This window comes from Populus trichocarpa, chromosome 4 (genome assembly GCF_000002775.5).
Source record: "Populus trichocarpa isolate Nisqually-1 chromosome 4, P.trichocarpa_v4.1, whole genome shotgun sequence".
In the NCBI taxonomy this organism is placed as follows: Eukaryota; Viridiplantae; Streptophyta; class Magnoliopsida; order Malpighiales; family Salicaceae; genus Populus; species Populus trichocarpa.
In genome coordinates, this window is record NC_037288.2 from 16,894,602 (window position 1) to 16,916,410 (window position 21,809).

At 33.2% G+C, this 21,809-nt stretch overlaps 2 protein-coding genes across 4 annotated transcripts; one reads left to right on the top strand and one right to left on the bottom strand.

Moving 5' to 3' along the window:
• Positions 1–1,858: 1,858 nt before the first annotated feature.
• Positions 1,859–12,718, top strand: LOC18097845 (uncharacterized). Of its 3 annotated transcripts, none has more exons than XM_024599693.2 (15): positions 1,859–2,168; positions 2,821–3,226; positions 3,368–3,545; positions 3,654–3,793; positions 4,957–5,833; positions 6,016–6,116; positions 6,303–6,447; positions 6,532–6,600; positions 6,740–6,785; positions 7,249–7,724; positions 8,742–8,821; positions 9,362–9,602; positions 10,295–10,484; positions 11,883–11,965; positions 12,094–12,718. In XM_024599693.2, the coding sequence occupies exons 1-15, from the start codon at positions 2,069–2,071 to the stop codon at positions 12,214–12,216; spliced, it is 3,255 nt and encodes a 1,084-aa protein (XP_024455461.2). In that variant the 5' UTR covers positions 1,859–2,068; the 3' UTR covers positions 12,217–12,718. The 3 variants fall into 3 exon arrangements, 2 of the variants coding, with proteins under 2 accessions (XP_024455461.2, XP_006384470.3); XM_006384408.3 differs by having other exon boundaries at positions 1,862–2,168; positions 9,362–9,497; XR_002981440.2 differs by lacking the exons at positions 11,883–11,965; positions 12,094–12,718 and having other exon boundaries at positions 9,357–9,497; positions 10,295–10,444.
• A 2,734-nt stretch (positions 12,719–15,452) lies between these two features.
• On the bottom strand, positions 15,453–17,403 carry LOC18097847 (uncharacterized). The gene is made up of 4 exons (XM_006384411.3): positions 17,045–17,403; positions 16,312–16,644; positions 16,034–16,150; positions 15,453–15,941 (listed from the first exon to the last, which is right to left on the bottom strand). Exons 1-4 carry the CDS (start codon positions 17,045–17,047, stop codon positions 15,636–15,638), a joined length of 759 nt encoding a protein of 252 aa, XP_006384473.3. The 5' UTR covers positions 17,048–17,403; the 3' UTR covers positions 15,453–15,635.
• Positions 17,404–21,809: the final 4,406 nt, after the last annotated feature.

Here is a 21,809-nt window from a genome sequence, read left to right on the forward strand (position 1 = left end):
ATCTATCATCCTTGTTTTATTTTGGAAAAAAAAATTAAGGGAGATAATGCATCATCTGTCTCTGCTCAAAATCTGGCCACCACAATGGTGATTGAAAAATTAAAGCTATGATTTTTTTTTGTTAGAAAAATCAATTTTTTCACCCATATTGACAAAAAAATACCTAATAAACACCCTTGAAACAGAAAAAAAAATTAAATCAATTTGACAATAAAAAAGGCATAGAAAATGGTCTAAAAAACCAAATCATATTGGGAAAAAAAAATTCTCTCCACCTTGATTTATTCTTTTAGGCGGGAAGAAAGTTCGAAACAATCACATTCAAATTTTTTTTGTTCAATGAAGTCCATTGATACAAAAAACAATAAGTTTCATCATCGACAAGTGAAGAAATCGATACCTTTCTCTTTTCTTATTGCTTTCTGACCAGTTTTTCTTTTTTTTTCCTAACTTAGAAATCGAGAAATAAACAAAATAAACCCTAAAATCAAAATGAAAATTGTTGCAAATTTGAAGTGAGTAGTATATTTTATTCGTGTTTTAATATCTTTTATTTTGATATTGTCTTTATAATTTCAAGTCTAATTCCATATAATTAGGTTATAAAAAATTGAACAAAAACTAAATTAATTTCACTGTTCAACAGTGAAACCAACCAATTTCTGCCAAGTGTTAAGTTAATGCTATGTGGTAAAGTGGCAAAGGGGATGCCTTTATTTTTTGTTTTTTCCTTGACAGACAATTAATGTTTTTTTCAAAGCCTCTAAATACAAGGCTAGTGACATCTTTGTTTCGGTGTTGGGTTGGATATCACATGGTCCAATTTTTTAAATTTTTTTCTCGCAAAATTTTAGTCTTAGATGTAGCTAGTTTTGTCTCCTCCACGGGGTGGTTATATGCAAGAAGTATTTTTAAATATAAAAAATTCTCAATTATAAATAAAAATATTTATATATATAAATTTAATTAATTAAATCAATATTTATCAAAAAATAACTAAAATTAAAATATTTATTATATACTTAGTTGTCTTTAACAGGTATGTTTTTTAGAATATTATTTTCATTTAGCAAAACGGAATTTTTTTTATCTTAATTATATGATAATAAAACGCATTATAATTTTTTTTTGTATAAATTATGTTTTTAAAAAAGTAAAAAAGCCATGATAAACATGTAAAGCCGAGATAGTAAGGGTAGATTATTGAAAAAAATGGTAAAATTACATTGTTCTAGGTTTGAGTTAAATAAAAATATATATTACTGATAACAAATGATGAAATTATATATATTTTTTTAAATTGAGGAACAAAAAAATCATTAAACCAAATAATTAAAAATAAATGCTGGTTAAATCTTTTAACCGACTAATAGACTCAACTAAGTTTAATTATTTATTTTATTATTTTTTTAAAATCAAATATAAATAGAAAAATACAAAAAAAATAGAGCCTTAAAAAAATAACCCAGCCAATGTGCTGAGTTTTTTTTTTAAAAAAGGATGAGTTACTTTTTTTAAAAAAAAAATTACATACAATGCTTCGTTTGTTTTATGAAGAATCCAACCTTTTCCCAAGAAAAATAATAATTAGGTATTAATTTGCGATAAAAAAATTCAATTATATATAAAAAATTGAGGACAAAAGTGAAAATTTTAAAAAATAGTATTACAATTCATATTGAATTGCGAGAGGATAAAGGGTAAAAACTGTTACATTGGTTTCCCACACGGCACTTTCTGTTAATTAAGTAATTGGTTAATGTTTTGACGTAAAAGAAAATGTGCTAAGTGTTTTGTCTTTATTTTTCTCTCTGTTGTTTTCCGACGTGGCAACTGTGAAGATCAATGTGGAGCAAGCACCAGCATCTTTCTCCACGTACACAAAATATACTCTCCCTCTCCCTCTCCCTCTCCCTCCATGTAGAAAATAAATTAAAAACACGCAATTTTCTTTATTTTTCTCCCTGTTGCATAAAAATCAAATTCCCTTCAGTTCATCGCGATCCTCATTTCTTTTCTGATCGCGAGAGAAATTGAGAAATTCTGAGGTTTAGGAGACCAAAGAAAAATGAAGGCTATGGAGACGGTACATGATCTGATTGAAGAAGCTAAACTTCGAACGGTTTGGTGGTGTCTTTGTATCTTTTCCGCCACTTACTTCTTATCTCGTAAGTTCTCGATTCTTTTGCTTTCTTTATCTATTTCTTGATTCTGTACAGTGCTAGTGAAGCTCGTTTTGAAGGTTCAATTTCTTAGATTTTTTGATTGATTAATCAGTGAATTTGCGTTTTGTATTGTATCAATAGAGCTAGGGTTAACGTTTTATGGAACTTGCTATCACCACGGCGTCGGTGATTATTAACTGATCAGGAGTATTTTTTTTTTCTTTCAAGATGAAAGATTTTAATTATTATTATTTGGTACTTAGTTTTGATCAACGCAGGGTAGTTACGATTTTTATGTAATTTTTGAAACTTTTTCCCCACCTGATTATGCTTTGGTTGCCTATGAAAATTAAGGACTCTTTAGAAAACCAAAATTTTGATTCTTTTTATTAAAAAATGATGAAATTACATCAGTTGAGGTTAATTATAAATGGAAGTTTAAGTGGCATGAAGTTGATCCATTGCTAGAGTCCTCGTCAGTGATAGATTTGTTGCTTCAAATAAATATTTTTATTTATGTGCATGTTGCAGCTTTGGTGTGCTTTCGTTAGGAACCAAACTACTGTGATGATAATTATCCAATATAAATAATTACTCAATATAATGTTTTTTTTCTTTTTATGGTTCTTGTGGTAATCATTGCAATTCATTACAGATACAAGTTCATCAATGTGGATGAATCTACCCATATCAATTCTCATTGTGTCTGCACTAAGAATTTTGTCTAATGAAGTGGAGTTCAGCTGGAAAGCACGCCGGTCAGTTCATCGACAGTCTTATTTGTCACATTTGGAGAAGAAACAGTTGTCTAAGAATGACTCACGACTTTCTTCTGTGCCACCGGCACCAAAGTGGAAGAGGAAAATTGATTCTCCAGTTGTTGAGGCTGCAATTGGTGGTTTCATCGATAAGATATTGAAGGATTTTGTGGTAGACCTATGGTATTCAGAAATTACACCAGATAGGGAGGCGCCTGAGCTGATACGGTCGGTAATCATGGATGCTCTTGGTGAGGTATCTGGAAGGGCTAAAGAGATAAATCTTATTGACTTGCTAACTAGGTAATTTTTTTTTCATCCTATAATATCCTTTCTAAAATGAAATAGGTCACACAAGTTTTCAAGAAACTTTTCATAGTTAAATAGTCATTTATAAGCCATACGTGTGAAAACATCGGAATGAAAGACTGTCTGGTGTTGCAGGGATTTAGTTGATTTAATAGGGGATCACTTAGACCTCTTTAGAAGAAATCAAGCAGCTATAGGAGCCGACGTGATGGCAACTCTTTCTACTGAAGAGAGAGATGAAAGGTTGAAACACCATCTAATGGCTTCTAAGGAGCTTCATCCTGCATTGATATCTCTCGAGAGTGAGTACAAGGTGTGAGTGGAGTGTTCCAATTTTTTTTTCCTGCTTTTGTATGCACCTTCTTCATTGTTATTTAATGACCTCCTTTTCTTTTGCTTCCCATTTTCCTCTTCCAAAAAGGTTCTTCAGCGACTGATTGGTGGAGTTTTAGCTATAGTACTTAGACCTCGTGAAGCTCAATGCCCGCTGGTTCGGACTATCGCTCGAGAGATTGTAACTTGCTTGGTAATGCAACCTCTTATGAATCTTGCAAGCCCTGTGTAAGTATACAGATTACTTGGTCTTGGTTTTAGGCCTTTTTTTTTCTTATAGATGCTAATCTTCTAAAGAATTGAAATTATTTTAGGTGCAACATTAGAACTAGAGGAAAATTAGAATTAAAAGTAAATGGTGTTGCTTTGCTCAAGGCCACAGTCTAAGAATGTGTGCACTTGCCTCCTAATATTTGTGATGCAAATAGCACCTGGAAAGTTTATAAAAGAAGGGGAAAATCTATTTCTATAAGCATGTCTATTTGGCTTGGTCCTAATTGGAGTAACCTAGACAGTTTTACCAGGTAAATAGAACAGAATTTAGGGGGGTCTAACTGTCAGGGGCAGTTCTGTAATTTTCAGGGGTAATTTTGTGACTTGTAAAGTTTACCAGTCAACTTATTCACCATTAAGGAAGTGACTTGCTAACTAGCACTAGCTATGGTGCGCCTCCCTAGGCACCTCCTTATTAGCCTATATATATTGGTTGTAATTCCCACTTTTGGAGAATTATTTGAAGTGAATGAATTGAGATTTTTCAGCCTTCAAGGTTAGAGATAAATGAGCCAACTTGATATTGAATAGGAGGATTACTATGACTTTAGCACTTGGTAGTTTACCAAAGATGAAAATGAGGTGTGATGCTAGGTTTGTTTTCTTTTTCTTAAACCTACTCGATCCTTAGCTCCTTCATGTTACTCCTCTAAAACACAACCTGTCCCCAATTTTCCATTTTCCAACCTATCAAATCTGTCACAACTTGTAAGCCACAGTACTAGGGTGCTGTAATTGAAGATCCTGCATCAATTTGGAGGTCATAGGAAAGAAGTAATATGAATTATAATAATGAAAAATTGGATCTTTTTTTTTAAACTCTCTCCTAACAAGCTATATTATCAACCATTGTTGCTGGTTGGACTGTCTGATTGAAGAAGTGGTCATCAACTGCTATCCTCCACCAAATGATTCATCTTTCATGAGTTGATTAGTTTTCAAAGTATATGTTGCTATGACCATCCTGATTGGTGTGTTATCTGCAAACATGTTATGATTGCTTGTGTTTTTCTTTTTTTGTATGTAATATTGTGCGGATTAGATAAATTTTTGGAACTCTTTAATGTTAATGCATACCTTTGTATACTGAATGATATGGTTATGCTTTATGTGACCAGGTATATCAATGAGGTACTTGAATTGATTTTACTTTCCATTAAAGATGATAGTCCAAAAGATACTGTTGGTGATCAACCTGCAGAGAGTGTGCATAATGCTGACTCTACCTTGAGAAAAGATCCCTCTGTAAATAGTCAAAGGACTGGAATTGTTGACAACAAAAGAGACTATCAAGGAACAGATACAACTTTGTCTAAAATTGATGATTGCGGAGAAATGTACTTGGATTATGACTCACAACAAGACCATATGCAGCCACATCCTGCAGAGTGGGCACGAATGCTAGAGGTGGCGACCCAGAGAAGAACGGAAATTCTTACACCTGAAAATCTGGAAAATATGTGGACGAAAGGAAGAAACTATAAAATGAAAGAGAAAAAAAAAGTTAAAGCAGGGGTTCAGCAATCAATGGCAAAGAGTTTAGTTACAAGCATTGCAACTGATTCTAATTTAGGAAAAGACATGCTGATGAATACCAATGTAATCTTTAAAGAAATGGATGAGAAAGCTATAGGGCGCCTAACACCTAGATTGAGTCTAGATACTTTAACAAGTCATGAGAACAAAGATGGGAGACAGTCTACTCAGGATGGTAGCCAGGAATTGTCTTTTGAAGGCGCACATGTTGGTGGTGAATTGGAGAATGCCGGCAATCTCTCTTTGAATGAAAAAAGAGGTGGACTTAAGAGATCCAATAGCACCTCTGCTCTAGAAGCCCTGCCTGATAAAAATAATGCATTTACGGGAGATGGAGGGGGATCCATTATCTCAGAATTTTATAGCCCAGATTTTCATAGGAGTCCAGATCATGCTGTTAAGGTCTCAAACATGGTAGTTAGTAGTGAGGGACGTCACAGTCCCAAGCTGAAGTGTCGGGTGCGTTTTCTTTTCTGAGTTACTGTGAGCCATACAGATTTTGGAACAATTAAATTATCTCTGGATTCTTTGTGCAATAAGGGATTTACATTAGAGCTTCTTCTTGGGCCTTGCTCTTTACCAGTCATCATACTTGAATCTAATTCATTTATTTTACATCTTGTATATCCATGTCATTACAGGTCATGGGAGCATACTTTGAGAAACTTGGGTCAAAATCTTTTGCAGTTTACTCAATAGCAGTGACAGATGCAGAAAACAGAACTTGGTTTGTGAGAAGAAGGTTTGCTTCTCATCTACAGATGACTTAAGGCTGCTAGTTTTACTAAAAGTTTTGCTTTTTCTCGATCCACTCCATTTACTATTCTTCATATTTACTGCATTGATGTTATTTCTGTGAAAGTTCTCGAAGTTTCTAGATAACTTGAAGCTATTTTGCTTTTGCATCAATTTCCATCCTCTTCTGCAGATACAGGAATTTTGAGAGATTGCATAAACATCTGAAAGAGATCCCAAATTACACATTGCACTTACCTCCCAAAAGGATATTCTCATCAAGCACTGAAGATGCTTTTGTTCAACAACGATGTATTCAGCTTGATAAATATATTCAAGTATTGTCTAATCTGTACTCTGAATTTCTTATTTAGAATGCTTATTTCAATTTTCTGCTTCTTTAATCATGTTGCATTTCCCAGGATCTCATGTCTATAGCCAACGTTGCGGAGCAGCATGAAGTTTGGGATTTCTTAAGTGTTTCCTCAAAGGTAAGGATTCTGTGGAAACTGAAATTTGTTTCTGTAGAATTTAGCTGAACTTATTGTACCCCTTTTTTTCTTCTTTATACTTCCATTTGTTAAATTAAATGACTCTGAATTTCTTTTTTTCTGTTTCCCCCCCTTGAAGAATTATTCTTTTGCGAAATCTTCCTCAGTCATGAGAACCCTGGCAGGTATGTGGGTGTGTTCTTCTATGTTGCTTCATCCTAACTTCTTATTGAAACTACAATTTCGCTGCTAAGCACCATCTTGTTTATATGGTTTCTCTCTCTCTCTCATTGTCTCTCTGTCACAAATGCACATCATGTCTGAATTGTTTGAAGACTATGCATATCTTGGTGCACATCAAATTTCTTGTCTTAAATTGAATCTTTTGTTTGTTTTGTTTTTATTGTCCATCAACTTGAGGATATGCTACAGAACATGTGCTTTGACCCCTATTTTGCAAACAAGTAGTTTAGTTTTGAAGAGAGCCATTTATTGAAGACCTCTATAACCCTTTCAATCTGAATAGCAAAATCATCTCAGTTACTGTTTAATGCTGTGGATCCTGAGTGAAAGCTATGAGTATTGTTTCTTGTCTATCCCCTCTGCTAAAAAATTTTCCTCATTTAATTATGTAATTTAACTTGACAGTCAATGTGGATGATGCTGTGGATGATATTGTGCGGCAATTCAAAGATGTTTCAGATGGCTTTATGCGTAAAGTTGTTGGTTCAACTTCCCCACTCGACGAAACCAATTCCTCAATCTACAACAGGAACTTGTCCTGGCATTTGGATGATGTGAATAAACATGTCTCAAGGCAGGATACTTTAGAAACTGCAAACAGCTATTCTGAAACTGAAGAATGTCATAATCAAGGAAGCTATGACCAGAAGGGAGTTGGATCTACTGCAGAAGCCAGTGGTTGTCATTCAGTTAATGAATTGAATGCAAACGGTTTTCCTCCTCTGGTGTTCAAACATGATGAGGAGTCACGGGCCTTAGGTTTAGAGAAAAAACCTGTATTAGAGGAGAAAAGTGAAAGGATTAACCATGGCGTGTTTTCTGTAGCAAACTCTGCAATAGCTTCCAGTCATATGGATGATCCAGTTGGAATGCCACCTGAGGTATTTTAAGTTTGGTTATCTCTAATTTATCTATCATTTTTTTCATGGCTCATGACCTTTTGCTGCAAAGATAATTTGGGCTTGGGGCATCTCAAATTACCTGATTAAGTTGATAGAGCATAATAATAGTTTCTTCTTGTAGATTTGCTGTTTCATTTTACTATTTTCCTACAAGTTAAAATAAGCATTGCCTTTTCAAGACTGGGTGATTCATTTAGCTGACTTCATTTAGTTTGGTATCAACGGTTAGTTCGGTCAAGTTCCTTCTCAATAAACCACACACAAGAATCTTATAAACATATAGAGTACCACCTTCTACTCCCCAGGTTTGAAATATTTCTTGCATTTTTGGTAGAAGATTTCTGTCTCCCAAATGTTTTATATCATTGGTCAGCTGAGTTTATAATTTTGCTAATGAACTTTTTTTGTTTTGGACACTTTCAATTGAAGAAACTTGTGTTCTAGGCAAAACTGTTCAGGTAGATTAGCTAAAGATACATCAAACCTGTCAAACCTAAACAGATTGAATGATCAGCTTCATGTTAAAAATTGTTGAGGCTGTTGATTATTGATTTAAAGCTGAATGAGCATTTTATGAGATCTATTAGTAGTAATGGAGGTCTTCGAGGAGTTTACATTGTAAAAAAAAAAAATCAAATATATAAAAATTGGTTCCAGGAGTTGAGGATAGCAAGATTAAATAGTATTAAGATAGAAAAGGGCAGATGTAGGATTAAACATGTTAAATAAATACAGTCGGACAAGGGCACTGAGACATCACAACCTAAAGGAGAATGTTGCTAGAGGTGGAAATGTTTTGGGTTAGGGACATGGGAATCGAGTAAAATAACTGCAACACTGAATCTGTATTTTATGAATGATGATGTCAGACATTGCAGTCATGTCACAGTGTTCAGATGAGACATTCCTTTTCTTAAAATGTATACTTTGCCTTTTGATTTCTGAAGCTTGTTTTAATTCACAGCCTAGGGAAGTTTGACTTTGGTATTTTTGCAGTGGACTCCTTCTAATGTAAGTGTACCTCTGCTAAATCTAGTCGATAAGGTGTTTCAGCTTAAAAGAAGAGGCTGGCTGAGGTGAGCTAATTTTTCTCATTAGTTCATTTATTTCTAGGAAGTGGTGTGTATGCTATTTATAGCAACCCTTGTCCTTTCTCCCTACCATATATTTGTGCATGATGCACCAAACTGTGGAAGATAAGAATCAGATGAAATATATAATAACCATGTCATAATTAAGGCTTTAGCTATAGAAGATCTTCCATGCATGGACTGGAATTTGGGAAAGAATCTCAAATTGTATTCCATTTGAAAATTTTGAGACATTCCTAAGCTGAGTTTGTGCGATTGTCTTCATTGAACTCATGTCTCCAATGAAGTTTGGTTATCCTCGATTTATTTGAGCTAGGAAATTTAAGTGGATATTTGGTGAATTCCAGAAGGTTACATTTAATGAAATTTCAATGCTCGATAGTTTTTCTGTGAAAAGTTGTTTTACCTGAATATAATATAATCTTTCTCCCTTTCATGGTATGAATAATCTTCCAGAACCTGTTTTTCTGGTTATTGTGCTACTATTGGTCAGTCTTTCACATGTGATCATCTTTATTAGCACAGAAGACAGGTCTTTTGGATATCAAAGCAAATACTGCAGTTAATAATGGAAGATGCTATCGATGACTGGCTTTTGAGGCAAATTTACTGGCTTCGGAGGGAGGACACTATTGCTTTTGGGATTCAATGGGTGCAAGATGTAAGAACTGAACCAATTTTTTGTTTCTTCATTAAGCTTACTGCACAGATCTTTTCCCAACTGTGTACTTCATTAAGTTTACTGCACAGATCTTTTCCCAACTGTGTACGTGATTGTTATTAAAAAAAATTACTTGGCATGATGCCCGTTAATTCCTACCATCTTCAAGTTTTCAAGTAATGAGAGAGGTGTTTATGATTGGCTATTAAAGTTTTCAAGGTTACTCTAGGCTAGCTTTGTGCTTGTTTGGGCAACCAGCTTTACAGCATAAGCCTGATGAGGGCTATCTTAGGAGTGCCAATGTGTTTTTGCTGCCATGCTTGTTGCATCCCTGAGACCTAATTGTAAATTAAATTGTAACAAAGATTCTGGGTGCCTAAACTGTTGCCCAACACATGCGAGCGATACTTGGTAAAAAGAGTCTTCATTGGTATGTGCTCCAAGTTGCCGAGGCAGGATTACACTTCTGTTTGATAGTGAACATGTTAAAGCCATCCAAAAGTAAAGCATAGATGTGGCTATCCGAATTAGGTTGTGTTTCTGTTAAGTTTAATTCCACAGTGATGCTTTGTCACTGGTCTGACTACATGTTAGTTAATGCCTTATCCGGGTTTGTGTGGTTAGCCCTCATCAAGGCATCGTCTGATGTTGAGATGAATCGATTGAGACAATTTTTTTTTTATTTTAAATAAGTTGTGAACTGGACTATAGTTTGACTTCTGTTGCTCTCTTGTTGATCTTGATCAGACTGACTGACTGTTAAATTATGTTATTTTCTTATAATGAATTACTTTCAGATTCTCTGGCCAAATGGCATGTTCTTTACGAGAGCAAGGGTTGCACAAAGCAAAGTTGACGATGACCAACTAAATCTCATACCTTTTCAGATTAGCCAACTGAGTGGCTGTAAGGTCTCTAATAAGGGTTCATTCGAGGAACAACTCGAGGCTGCTTGTAGAGCAAGTGATATCAAAAATATGCTCTTTGGTGAGTATAGTTTTCTTAAACCATTGATACTTGTATAATCTGAGGTCCTTTTACTGGTCTTGAGTTTGGCCTCATTGTCACCATGGATTTGTTGATCATCAGCTCTTTGAGAAATTTCCGAATGGTTTTATTTATTTATTTATTTTGTTCTAATAACATTGACTTGTTTTTTTTTTTCTAATTTGGTAGTCATGTGATACTTGGATTCCACACAAGTCCATTTCTGATAGCATGTTTGGTACAGCATGAAGGGGGGATGAAAATAGTGGTTAAGAAAATTAGGAAAGTGCTAGATTATTGTACTTACTTTAACTCATAAAGTTAGGTTTTAACTCACTTGGGTCCCTCTCATTTTTTTTTTCATTTCCCTCTTTTTTTGTTCTTTCATTTTCATTTTTTTTTTAATTTTATCGTTCAACATTGAGTTTGTATTCAATTTTTTTTATTTCATCCTTCAATATTTAGTTGATTTTGAATTGATATTCATAATTTGTTTCAGTTTGTTTTCTACGATGTTATTGTAGTTTCAAACAAAGAACTATCTTTTTGTTATCATATAACTAAGTAAAAAACAGTTAAGATAAAAACAAAGTTATCAAACCTAGTGGAGTCTATGACCTAGGTCACGGGGTGGCGGGTTAAGCAGCAAAAAAAGAACTATCTTTTTGTTATCGTATAACTAAGTAAAAAACAGTTAAGATAAAAACAAAGTTATCAAACCTAGTGGAGTCAATGACCTGGGTCACGGGTTTGGCGGGTTAAGCAGCAAAACCCATACTGATTCAATATGTCGCTTCTCAATATATATATTTTTTAAAAGGTGTCATCTTGATTTTTTTTAAAACCAAATCATGTTTTTTACATGTCGTTTGAGTTGTCTTTGGACCCGTTAATCATGTCGAGATAGCTTTCGCGCGGTTTAATTTTTAAACCGAGGGCTAGGAAAAGAGTCGGGAAGGGAGGTTCCGAGGTTGATCCACTAGGCCGGGTTTAATAACAATGCCAAATAGTTTCCCGCGTTGGAAAAGTTTTTGGATTTTTTTATCCAACCCATAGCTTAGCACGAACATGCAAACTAGTTTTAATATAAACAGCTTGGAAAACAGAAATTTGTCCTCTCATTCCTCACTCTATTTCTCAAGAGAGTAAAAGTTGCATGCATGTTTTGCTACATGTTTCTATTTTCAACAAAAGCAAGTCATAGAAAGCTGTGTTTGTCTGATTTTGTTGGCAATAGTTTGTTGGAACTTTCATTGTTTGGATACCAAAGGTATAAGTTGAGGGTGTAGATTTTGTCTTCCAATTTTGGATGAACAGACTCTTCGCTTCAGAAATCTAGAGTTGAGTTCTTGACTACATTTATCTAGAACATAGTTACAAAATTTTCCCTTCTGTCAGATGGAGCTCCTGCAACTTTAGTCAGCTTGATTGGAAATAAACAGTACAAGCGCTGTGCAAGAGACATTTTCTATTTCACTCAGGTATAGTCCTCTGTACTTTTTATGTTATGGGTTTAGGCGCTGTCAACCCCCCCCCCCCCCCCCCCATGAATTTTGTTTGCTGTCATGCTATTCTGAACTGACTGATATAATTTTTTTTTGAGTTGCAGTCTACTATCTGTGTGAAGCAGCTTGCATATGGAATACTTGAACTATTAGTTATATCAGTTTTCCCTGAGCTCCGGGATGTTTTGCTGGGTCTCAACGAGAAGATGCGTGCTCCACCCGCATAGCAAATTCTTGGTTTAATCACTACTAAGCCATGCTCCACCGCATAGCACATTCTTGGCTTCATCGCTACGAAGCCGGTTGATTATTCGTACCAGCTATGATGAAATTAAAAATATCACAGCCACTTCCAAGGATTACCAGATTACATGATTCCATTCGGTTTGCCCATCATATTCATTTTGTTCGCAAGAACAATCAGGTGAGGTATTACGAATGCCAAACAGGACTAGTGATATATTGAATTCTCTTGGACCGTGGCCATTAGCTGTACCCCTCGAATAATCAAATTGCACAGAAGTTGAAAATTAGAGCTTGTATAGAGGATGGTGATGCTTTTTTGTGTATAGTTTCCTGCTAATTCAAGCAGTACCCCTTGTCACGGGAATTTTGTGCTGTCGCAGATCTTGCAATTGATTTTTTGTGATAGATTATTTTACCCCAAATTGGTCCTCCCCCGTGTCACGTGATTGCGAGTCAATAAAATTTATCTCCTCTTCTCCTTCACACGCATGTGCCCACATTAGCTAAGTGTTGCCCGCTAAGGAAAATGCAGTGAGAAGAATATAAAACATTTCTAACAATGGTGGGAAGAGATGGGAAAAACTAAAAAAAAATAAGCAAGACAAGCAGCTGTGAAAAACACAGAATAAATAAGCCAGCAGCAACGCATAAAGTGGTGCGCAAAGGTTTGGGGGAAAGAGCTGAACTTTAATCACAGGAGCTGATAATTGAGAGTGAAGAGACACCTTGAAACAACATAAAATCAATCATAGAGAAGAGAAATTAGAAGCAACATAGAAATAAAAAGGAAGCAGCTTAGCCATTCTGAGCACTGGCAGAAGAGGTTTATCCGTGCTAGGCCAATTAATCAAGTGGGAAATCACGGCAAGTGACTCTTTTGGTGAGTCAGTGGGGAAATTGCATGTTTTCATAGTCAAGAAGTCACAACCTTATTCCAAAAAGGAAAAGAGAAGGAAAACAACAGTAAATTGTGGATGGAACATGAATGACTTGGAAAAAAAATGGCAGCAAAGATTGAGAACAGAGAAAAATTATTTGTGGCTGAACCAGACTATTGCCATTACCATGTTCAATGGAGTTAAGCCTTGTTCTGTGGAGCACTGAGCATGCATTGAAGCAGTAAGAAAGCGATATAGTGATAGGACATTACCTCTACAGGGGATGACATTGAGAGTCGTCGTTCCTTAGCAGGCGGTTCTGAAAAGAAGATCAAGTTGAGTTAAAAATTTTGCTGATCTTAGACTATTTTGGTGGTTGGCTGGGCTTATTTGAGTTATAAACATGATGTTTGTGGTTATAAGAAGGAATAATCAATGAAACAATGTTATGCAATTTTGGTTTTCGTGTGGGTGATAGATTTGCTTCTTGTTTTTCTTCTGATTCTTGTTTCTTGTCATTTTGGATGGTTCAAGCAAGTTAGGGCAAATATGTTGAAGTTATGGTTGCAAGGCTTAGGTTTTATTTTTCTTGGTTTGAATGCAATTTCTAGTTTTCTGCTCTTTTCCAGGTCTGGAATGAATTTATGGGTTTTTGTCTGTTCTCAAGTCTTTTTTTTTTGTTTTCTCATATTTTAATGTTTTAGCTTTACTTGTGGTTTTAAGTTGAGACTCAGATTCATATAAACTTGTTCTATACCATTATTTTAACTCTTTGAAGTTTATTTTGTATCAATTGTTACTTAGCAGACTTGAATATCTGCGTGAGGCTCTTTGATATCGGGTTTGATTTGTTGAAAATCAGAATTTCTTGTGGTTGTTCGTGCTTAATTATGCATTAGTTTTCCATGTAGAATCCTTCTTTTGTCTTCAATTTGATGTGATCTGGTATGTAATGATACTTCAATTTCTAGGTTCATGAGAGTGTTCTTCATGTTTTTGTTTCTTTTAATCTTTATTTCTTTGTTTTTGATTTTGGTCTAGTTTTTTGGTCTGTGCTTTAGACCACAAAGCCTAGTTCATGTTGCTAAACTAAGCTCATTTTACGCTTAAGGCATTGTTTGGTTGTGCAAGATTTTACAAAGAAAAATATACTTTTTTGTTTTTAGAATGTATTTGACAAACACGTTTTAATGAATTATTGACAGTTTTTTTGATGATTTTTTTCTTGTTTTGCCAAATAAGCCCCAAATGATTTCTAATTTTTTTTGAAAATATTTAGGGATCATTTTAAAATTATTTATGGGTCCCTCACATGTTTTTCAACTATTTCATTTAATATTTGGACTGTAAACTTACATTATAATATATTGACTCGGTATTAAATATACCTGCTTTTCTTTGAAATTTCAAGAAAATACAAACACAAATAATCCAAAATTCCTTATTAAAAAAATACAAAAAACATGTTTTATTTATGTGCATGCGTCAAATTCTAGAAATCTTCATGCATATTTTATAAAATATTGAAAAATACACAAAATTAATTAATGAATATCATAACAAGTTTGTGATTATCCATTATGATTTGACCAAAATTTCAAAAACATCACAAAAAATAATTTGTTTAATTAGTATCTGGGATATGAATTTTACAATGTAATACATATTCCTAATATTAAATTAAATGAATTGAAAAAAAATAAAATGTTAGGAATTAATTGTAGACTTAAATATTTAGAGTATAAAATTACATCGTAAAGTATATCTACATGTATTAAAGACAAAAATAAAAATAAATACATCATTAAAATTTAATCCTTAGAATTATTGAGTTTTAACCTGATAAAGTAGAAAACTCCTTACCGGGAAGGTTCTACTTCAAATCCATAAGATAAAGACCTTCTTATCAAGGAAGACTTTTCTTGAACTTTAGATAGACCAACAAATATAAACGTAACTTAGAATAAAAAACAATCAATCAATAATGCAGTTTATTATAGATAAGGTGTACAAGGAGTGATGTGTCTTTCTTGTACACAACTAATCCTTTATCTAAACTCTTGCAGACCAGTAGGTTTTTAATGACTTCATAATTCTTCCAATTATAATTTTATAATTAATCTCAACATATTCAAACCATCCTCATTCTAAAAAAACACTCTATCATCATTCATCATTCGACACCGTCCACACCACATTGGTTGTAAAGGTGCATCTTATTTTTTCGCGAGGGAGCAATGCACGGGAATACCTAATTTTTCCGGCTAATCCAACACTAACACCCAAAATACAGTTTAGATTGCGAAACCATACCTGCTAAACTTGTTCTCCTAAAGATCTCGAACAAGAAAAACTCAAGTTTCTATTGAATATAAAACTAGCCAAATCTGTGTTGCTCACTTATGAATATGATACTGCATAGATGAACATATGAAAAACAGTAGTATGTTTCTCTTACATTGAATCACTGACAGCCCATCATTACATAAGATGGCTGTAACCTATTAGCTTGGAATAGGCGCTTAAAAGAGCCCGTCAAAGTGGCCAACGACAGAGTCCCGAAGGTTGGAATATAGACCATACAGCGAGTACTGCCGGAGATTAGACACCTCATACCACGAATTAAGCGCTTGAAGATTCTTGTCAGTGCCTGAGAACGTTAATTGTATGCTCAGATTACAATCATGAGCACCACCGTTACTCTTACACTTTGAGATTGGTAATGCACAGTCTTCACCACCGAGGCAAACAAAGTCCTTGGAGCATGATTGGCATCCAAATTTCTTCCAATACAAGGTTTGAAGGGTACCCTTCTGGAATTCAAGGACCTGAGACACAATACTTTTCTGATGTCAATATTGCTATTGCAGCGCAGAAAATAACAGAGAGGAAAAGCCACAAGTATGTTTAATCAGTTTACCAAAGTAAAACTGGTGATGATCGTATTATTGTCAGAAATCATCACTGGAAATGATCGTGCTGCATGCTTCCTCCCAGCAAATGCTACCATATAGCTACCGAGCGGTCCAGGCGCGCCCTGAAAAGTTTGTGCGTATTGTTCATTTCTTGCAGTTCACATATGAAATAACATTGAAGTTTCTTTCTTGCAGTTTCAATGAAAGAATCGGAGCACAATCATGAATTTCAAGAACTATTACTAATTCGTAGCAGCAGAAACAAAGACCCCTTATTACATACCGGGTCGGAAGGACTGCTGTTGATGGTAAGCAGGGAAATCTCATCAACCTGAGGCCTAAACACAGCGAGCTGTGCTTTTTTACTCAGGGCTAGACGACTATCACAGGGAGAAAGTTGAACCTGATTGGAAAAGAAAGAATCCTTATCTGAAAATGCTAGACCGAATGTGAAACCATCGAACTTTTGTACCATAGCATCTGAACAAGGGTCGAAAACTTCATTGGTATCAGCAGCATTTATAGCAATCATCATCATCATCATCATCATCAACATCACCATCACTTTAACTATCATCTGTGTTGCTATCTTGTGCCTCAACATGGTCTTTATCATCTGCACGATTAAACAGTAAAGTGCACTCAGAAATTAACAAAGAAAAAACAAAATACAGACCTGCTAAATTCAACATTGACAATAACCAAAAATTCAATACGGTAATAACAAGGCAGAAAAGAAGAAGAAGAAGAAAGAACAGCATGACATGCGAAATCACTAGAGATATAATTAAATCGGATACACGAACCAAGCAATGTTACAATCATGAACGCAAACTAACAGCTAATGAGATCAAATACTACTTTCACCGAATATTGTTTCCGAAATCACCCCCCCTCAAAAATCTTATACATTGAATTCTGAAACTAAATTCAATCATTAAAAACTATCACGATGTGATTTCGTAATATGCAAAAGATTATAAATAAATAGATTCAAGATAAAAACGGAGACCTACCATGGTCCGAATGAATGATCCTCGAAACAAAGACAATGGTGTTCTTGGTTCAATAGGATTCCTTTGATCAAATTTTTGTCTTCGTGGTTCGAGGATAAACGGTCACCAATTGAACATGGAAAAGAAGACAGGACACAGATGGGATTATATGTTGCAAAGTTTAACGTGGGAAAATATTTGATGGGTTTCTTTCAATGTTACATAGGAGACTTCAAAAAACGCGCCAGGCGGTTATACAGGCGAACCAGGTGGATCTTGCCCCTTAACCGTTATTAGAAGCAAGTTCAAGTTTTTTCCTGTCTCTATTTTTTCTACAAGTGGGTTCCGATAAACGACTGGCCGGTTAATCAGTTATCCATTTTCCTTTTCAGTTGTTTTTGGTTGGTCACTAATATAGTTTTAAAATCCAGCCTGATGCTCCGGCGAGTTGATTTGAAACCCAGCTAATCTAAAATTAGAATTGAGCCGAGTTTATAAAAAATAAGGATAGTTAAAAACTCTATTGACCCGACAAGACCCGGTTATAACCTATTGTTTATTTATTTTTTTTTACCAAAACGACGTCGTTTTGATTTATAAAAAAAATTAAAATTAACCCGGACCTTAGACCAGATCAATCACCAAACCGGGTTTTTTTAAAAACACTCGTGAGTAAGGTTTCCAAGTCATTTGAGTCTACTGGTCTTCAGGATCAGACGGATTGCTTTCTTGTAAATACCGTGAAATATTCATGAGGATAGTGTATATGTATAAGAGTCCAAATATCATAGACAAAATATAAAAATTATTGTCATCTAGTAGAGTTGTCTATTAGGGATCAAATTTGAGAATCTCAAGTTTCATTCGAGAATTCATAGATTACTTTTTCTTCGTTTTATTTTAGAGTAAAATATATTTTTAATAAGTATTATAATTAAAAAGATATTATTTTGATAATTTTTTTAATTTGAAAGTTTAATTTGATTACATATAAACTTGTTAGGTCAATTTAGACTGATCGAATATATTACATAAATTTTTAATAAATTTCATTTCAAATCTAACTCTAGGTAGACCTTAACTCTTTGATTTTTTAATTAATTTGTTGATCGAGCTAGTTTTTGCTTACGTGGATAAAAAGCACTTTTAAGTTGGTATTTTTTGAAATCTAGATGAACACTTTAAAATTAAATTATATACAAGTGTGAGATTAAATTAGTTTAGATATGAAATTACTCACATCTAAATTGAAATTAAGGTTGTGAATATGTCACAAATAAGAAATTAATTGCATAAAATAAACTTGGAGATCAATTCCTAGAAATTTTATAATTATACAAATTGCCATATCTATCCACATGTGAATTTGAAAATAAATAAAAAATAAATAGGATTAAAATATTAACAATACTCTAAAAGGTGTGGGGAAAGTACTGTAGCTTTCCCCACGTCACATGTTTTTTTTTCATTTTTCCTTTCATATATTTTTTTTCCTTTTTTTTTGGCTTTACATGTTTTTTTTTCCAAAATTGTCTTCTTCTTTTTTTTTTTTCTTTTTTGTTTTTGTGTTTTTTTTAAATTATCTTTGTCGATTTTTTTAATATGAAACTGGATGAAAATTTAGTTCTGTAGTTTTTTTCTTTAAAATATTATGGATTACTACAATGTTTCCCTACATGGTTTTTTTGATTTTTTTAATGAATTTTCATCTTTTTTTTCTTCAAAATGGTCTTTGTCGATTTTACTTCGTAGTTTTTTTTCTTTAAAACACTGTGGATTGTTACAATATTTCCCCACATAGTTTTTGTTTGCTACAGTGTTTCCCCACATGTTTTTTTTCTAAAATTATCTTTGTCGGATTTTTTTTTAATATTGAGCTGGTTGAGAATTCAGCTTTAACTTTCCCCACATGTTTTTTTTCCATTTTTTTTTCATTTGTTTTGCTTTTTTTTTCAAAATTGTCTTCTTCTTCTTTTTTTTTTTTCAAGTTTTTGTGTTTTTTTTTTCAGAATTGTTTTTGTTGATTTTATTTTTTTAATATGAAGCTGGTTGAAAATTTAGCCTTGTAGTTTTTTTCCTTTAAAACAATGTGGATTGCTACGGTATTTCCCCACATGGTTTTTTTTCATTTTTTTATGATTTTTTTTGTTTTCCAGAATTATCTTTGTTGATTTTATTATTTTTTAATATTGAGCTGGTTGAGAATTACAACTGTAGATTTCCTTATGAAACACTATTGATTGCTACAGTGTTTCTCTGCATGGTTTTTTTCCTTTCATTTTTTTTGTTATTATTTTTTCCAAAATTTTCTTTGTTCATTTTATTTTTTAAATATTAATCTGGTTAAGAATTTAGCTTTGTAGTTTTTTCCTTGAAAACATTATGGATTGCAATAGTTTTTTTCCATATAATTTTTTTTTCCATAAATCCACGATAACGGACAAACATGCCACAAGCCCGCGGCATCGCGCGGGCATAGCATCTAGTTATGATGTAGAGAGTGTTTGGAAACGCGGGCCAACCTGCTTTTCCAAAAATTTCAAAAAAAAAATTTGTTCAAAATTAATTTTTTTTTATGTTTTAAATTGTTTCGATGTGCTGATCTTAAAAATAATTTAAAAAAACAAAAAAAAAATATTATTTTAATGTATTTCAGCATGAAAAATATTTTGAAAAGCAACTATAATCATACTTCCAAATAGACGGGTAATCTAAATAAAAAAATTATCAGTGTACTAAATTAATGTTGGATATCAAATTTGAAAAGTAAATTTAATAAAAAAAAATGTTCAAACAAATTCTTAATCGTTGGACCCCAGCGCTCTCAATTTGTCCAAGTGTAATTGATGTAAAGTAATCTTTTCTCCACCAACTCCCCACCCACAAGGAACTGAGGTGAACTCTCTCCAATACTTGGAAGAGGGCAGGCCCCTGATGGTCCCCTACTCACCCTTGATTGACACGTGTACAGAAACCCCGTCATGAAATGAAGGTTTTTCCGATGGTGAAATTTATGGGGTCATTCTTGACTCAGTTTTTGCTCTCTGATTCTACCGAGTCAACTACAAATCCAAACCGAGTCACTTTACCTCTCTGACACCAAAACGGAATGGAAACAAGTCTTTTTCTCCGTTCTCGAAAATAAATTTTGCAATGGACCCAACTTGCTCAGCTTTTATATGCAGTGGTTAAAAAGAAAATTCGGAAGATTTCTTGAGGGAAGCCAATAACATGCCTTTATTTATTGTTAAGAGCTCCCACCAAAGCAATGGAGGTGGGTGGTTGATGGGGCTTCATTTCTCATTACTTTGGTCAATAAATCATTCCACGCCCTTGTAGGTAGGATTAATTTTTAAAAAATATAAAAAATGATTATCTAGGCATTGTTATTAAGTTTTTTTTAGTAAAAAAACAAATTAAATTATATAAAAATTAATCTAATATGACCCGATGAACTTGACAGATTTAAAAATAATCTGAATAACCAGTAAAAATTAATTTGATTTAAAAAAAAACATAATAATATTTTTTAAAAAATATTAAAATAATAACATATTAAATCGATTTGAATCGAACTGAACTAGACTGATAAAATTTTAATAACTCTATAATAAATAAATAAATAAATAAATAAATAAATTATTAAATTTAATTTTTAATAAAAATAATAATAATTATTATTAAGAATCGGAAGGAAGGGGAATGGAATACGAAGGCAAAGCCACTAGCCACGACACCCATCTTCCGTCGGTTGGTAAATGCACATTAGGCAGTTGTCAAAGTACACATTGCTGTTGCCACTCCACGTATGACAATCTGTTCAATGTTCGATGTTGCTATCACATAGTTATTAAATCTTATTTTATTCGGTAAATTGATTTGGTAACTTTTTGATTTAAAGCTTGGTGTAGTTTGAGTTTTTTTTTTAATTATTTTGGATATTAATGGGTTAAATTGATGACTTTATAACTGGTCAAACCTTTATAAAACTTGATATTATTATTTTAAAAAATATTATTCAAAACTATATTATTTTGAGGTTAATATATTGACCCCGGTGATCTAAAATTAACCTAACAATCTAAACATGTCAAATATATAAATTATAGAGGGTTATAAGACCGGATAATTTCATATAAATAATTATAAAGTTTAATTTTTAATTAATTTAATATTAAAAATAAAATTTAAAAAAAATCAGTTAAAAAAAAGATAAAAAACTCGAGTCAATCGGCTTAGACTTCGATTCGGATCATAAAACCGTGATAACTTCATAGAAAATAAAAAAAAATTATAAATTTTAATTTCTAATCAATCCAATTTTAAAAAATTAAATTGAAAAAAAATAATTAAAAAATATTAAAAAAATTTCAAGTTAACTGGATTAATCAAATTTTTTTCTACAGTGACATGAGTGCACTGGCGTGGAAAGGGCTATATCCACACACACACACACACACACACACACACAGAGGTGATATCACAATGAAAATATATGGAAACGGAGCATGCACCTTTATCACTTTCATTTATATAATGTATAATTTTCAATACCTCCATTCATAGGATTTGAGGAATAGTTTGAAAATACGATGTAAATTATGTTTTATAAAAATTTAATTTTTTTTAAAAAATTATATTTTTATATGTGTTGGATCGTTTTGAAGCGTTAATTTCAAAAATAATTTTTAAAAAATAAAAAAAATATCATTTTGTTGCATTTGAGAACGAAAAACACTTTGAAAAGCAACATCAACTACAGACACTAAATAGAGAATATAAACCA

What these genes read in the sequence shown, in the direction of transcription:
- LOC18097845 (XM_024599693.2), top strand. Translation starts at nt 2,069, where the DNA reads ATGAAGGCTATGGAGACGGTACATGATCTGATTGAAGAAGCTAAACTT. An exon ending in AGCTTGATAAATATATTCAA is followed by an intron (nt 6,448 to 6,531) that starts GTATTGTCTAAT and finishes TGCATTTCCCAG; the next exon opens with GATCTCATGTCTATAGCCAA. An exon ending in AAAAGAAGAGGCTGGCTGAG is followed by an intron (nt 8,822 to 9,361) that starts GTGAGCTAATTT and finishes TTATTAGCACAG; the next exon opens with AAGACAGGTCTTTTGGATAT.
- LOC18097847 (XM_006384411.3), bottom strand. An exon ending in ACAGCAGTCCTTCCGACCCG is followed by an intron (nt 16,151 to 16,311) that starts GTATGTAATAAG and finishes CAAACTTTTCAG; the next exon opens with GGCGCGCCTGGACCGCTCGG. An exon ending in TCATCACCAGTTTTACTTTG is followed by an intron (nt 15,942 to 16,033) that starts GTAAACTGATTA and finishes ATTGTGTCTCAG; the next exon opens with GTCCTTGAATTCCAGAAGGG.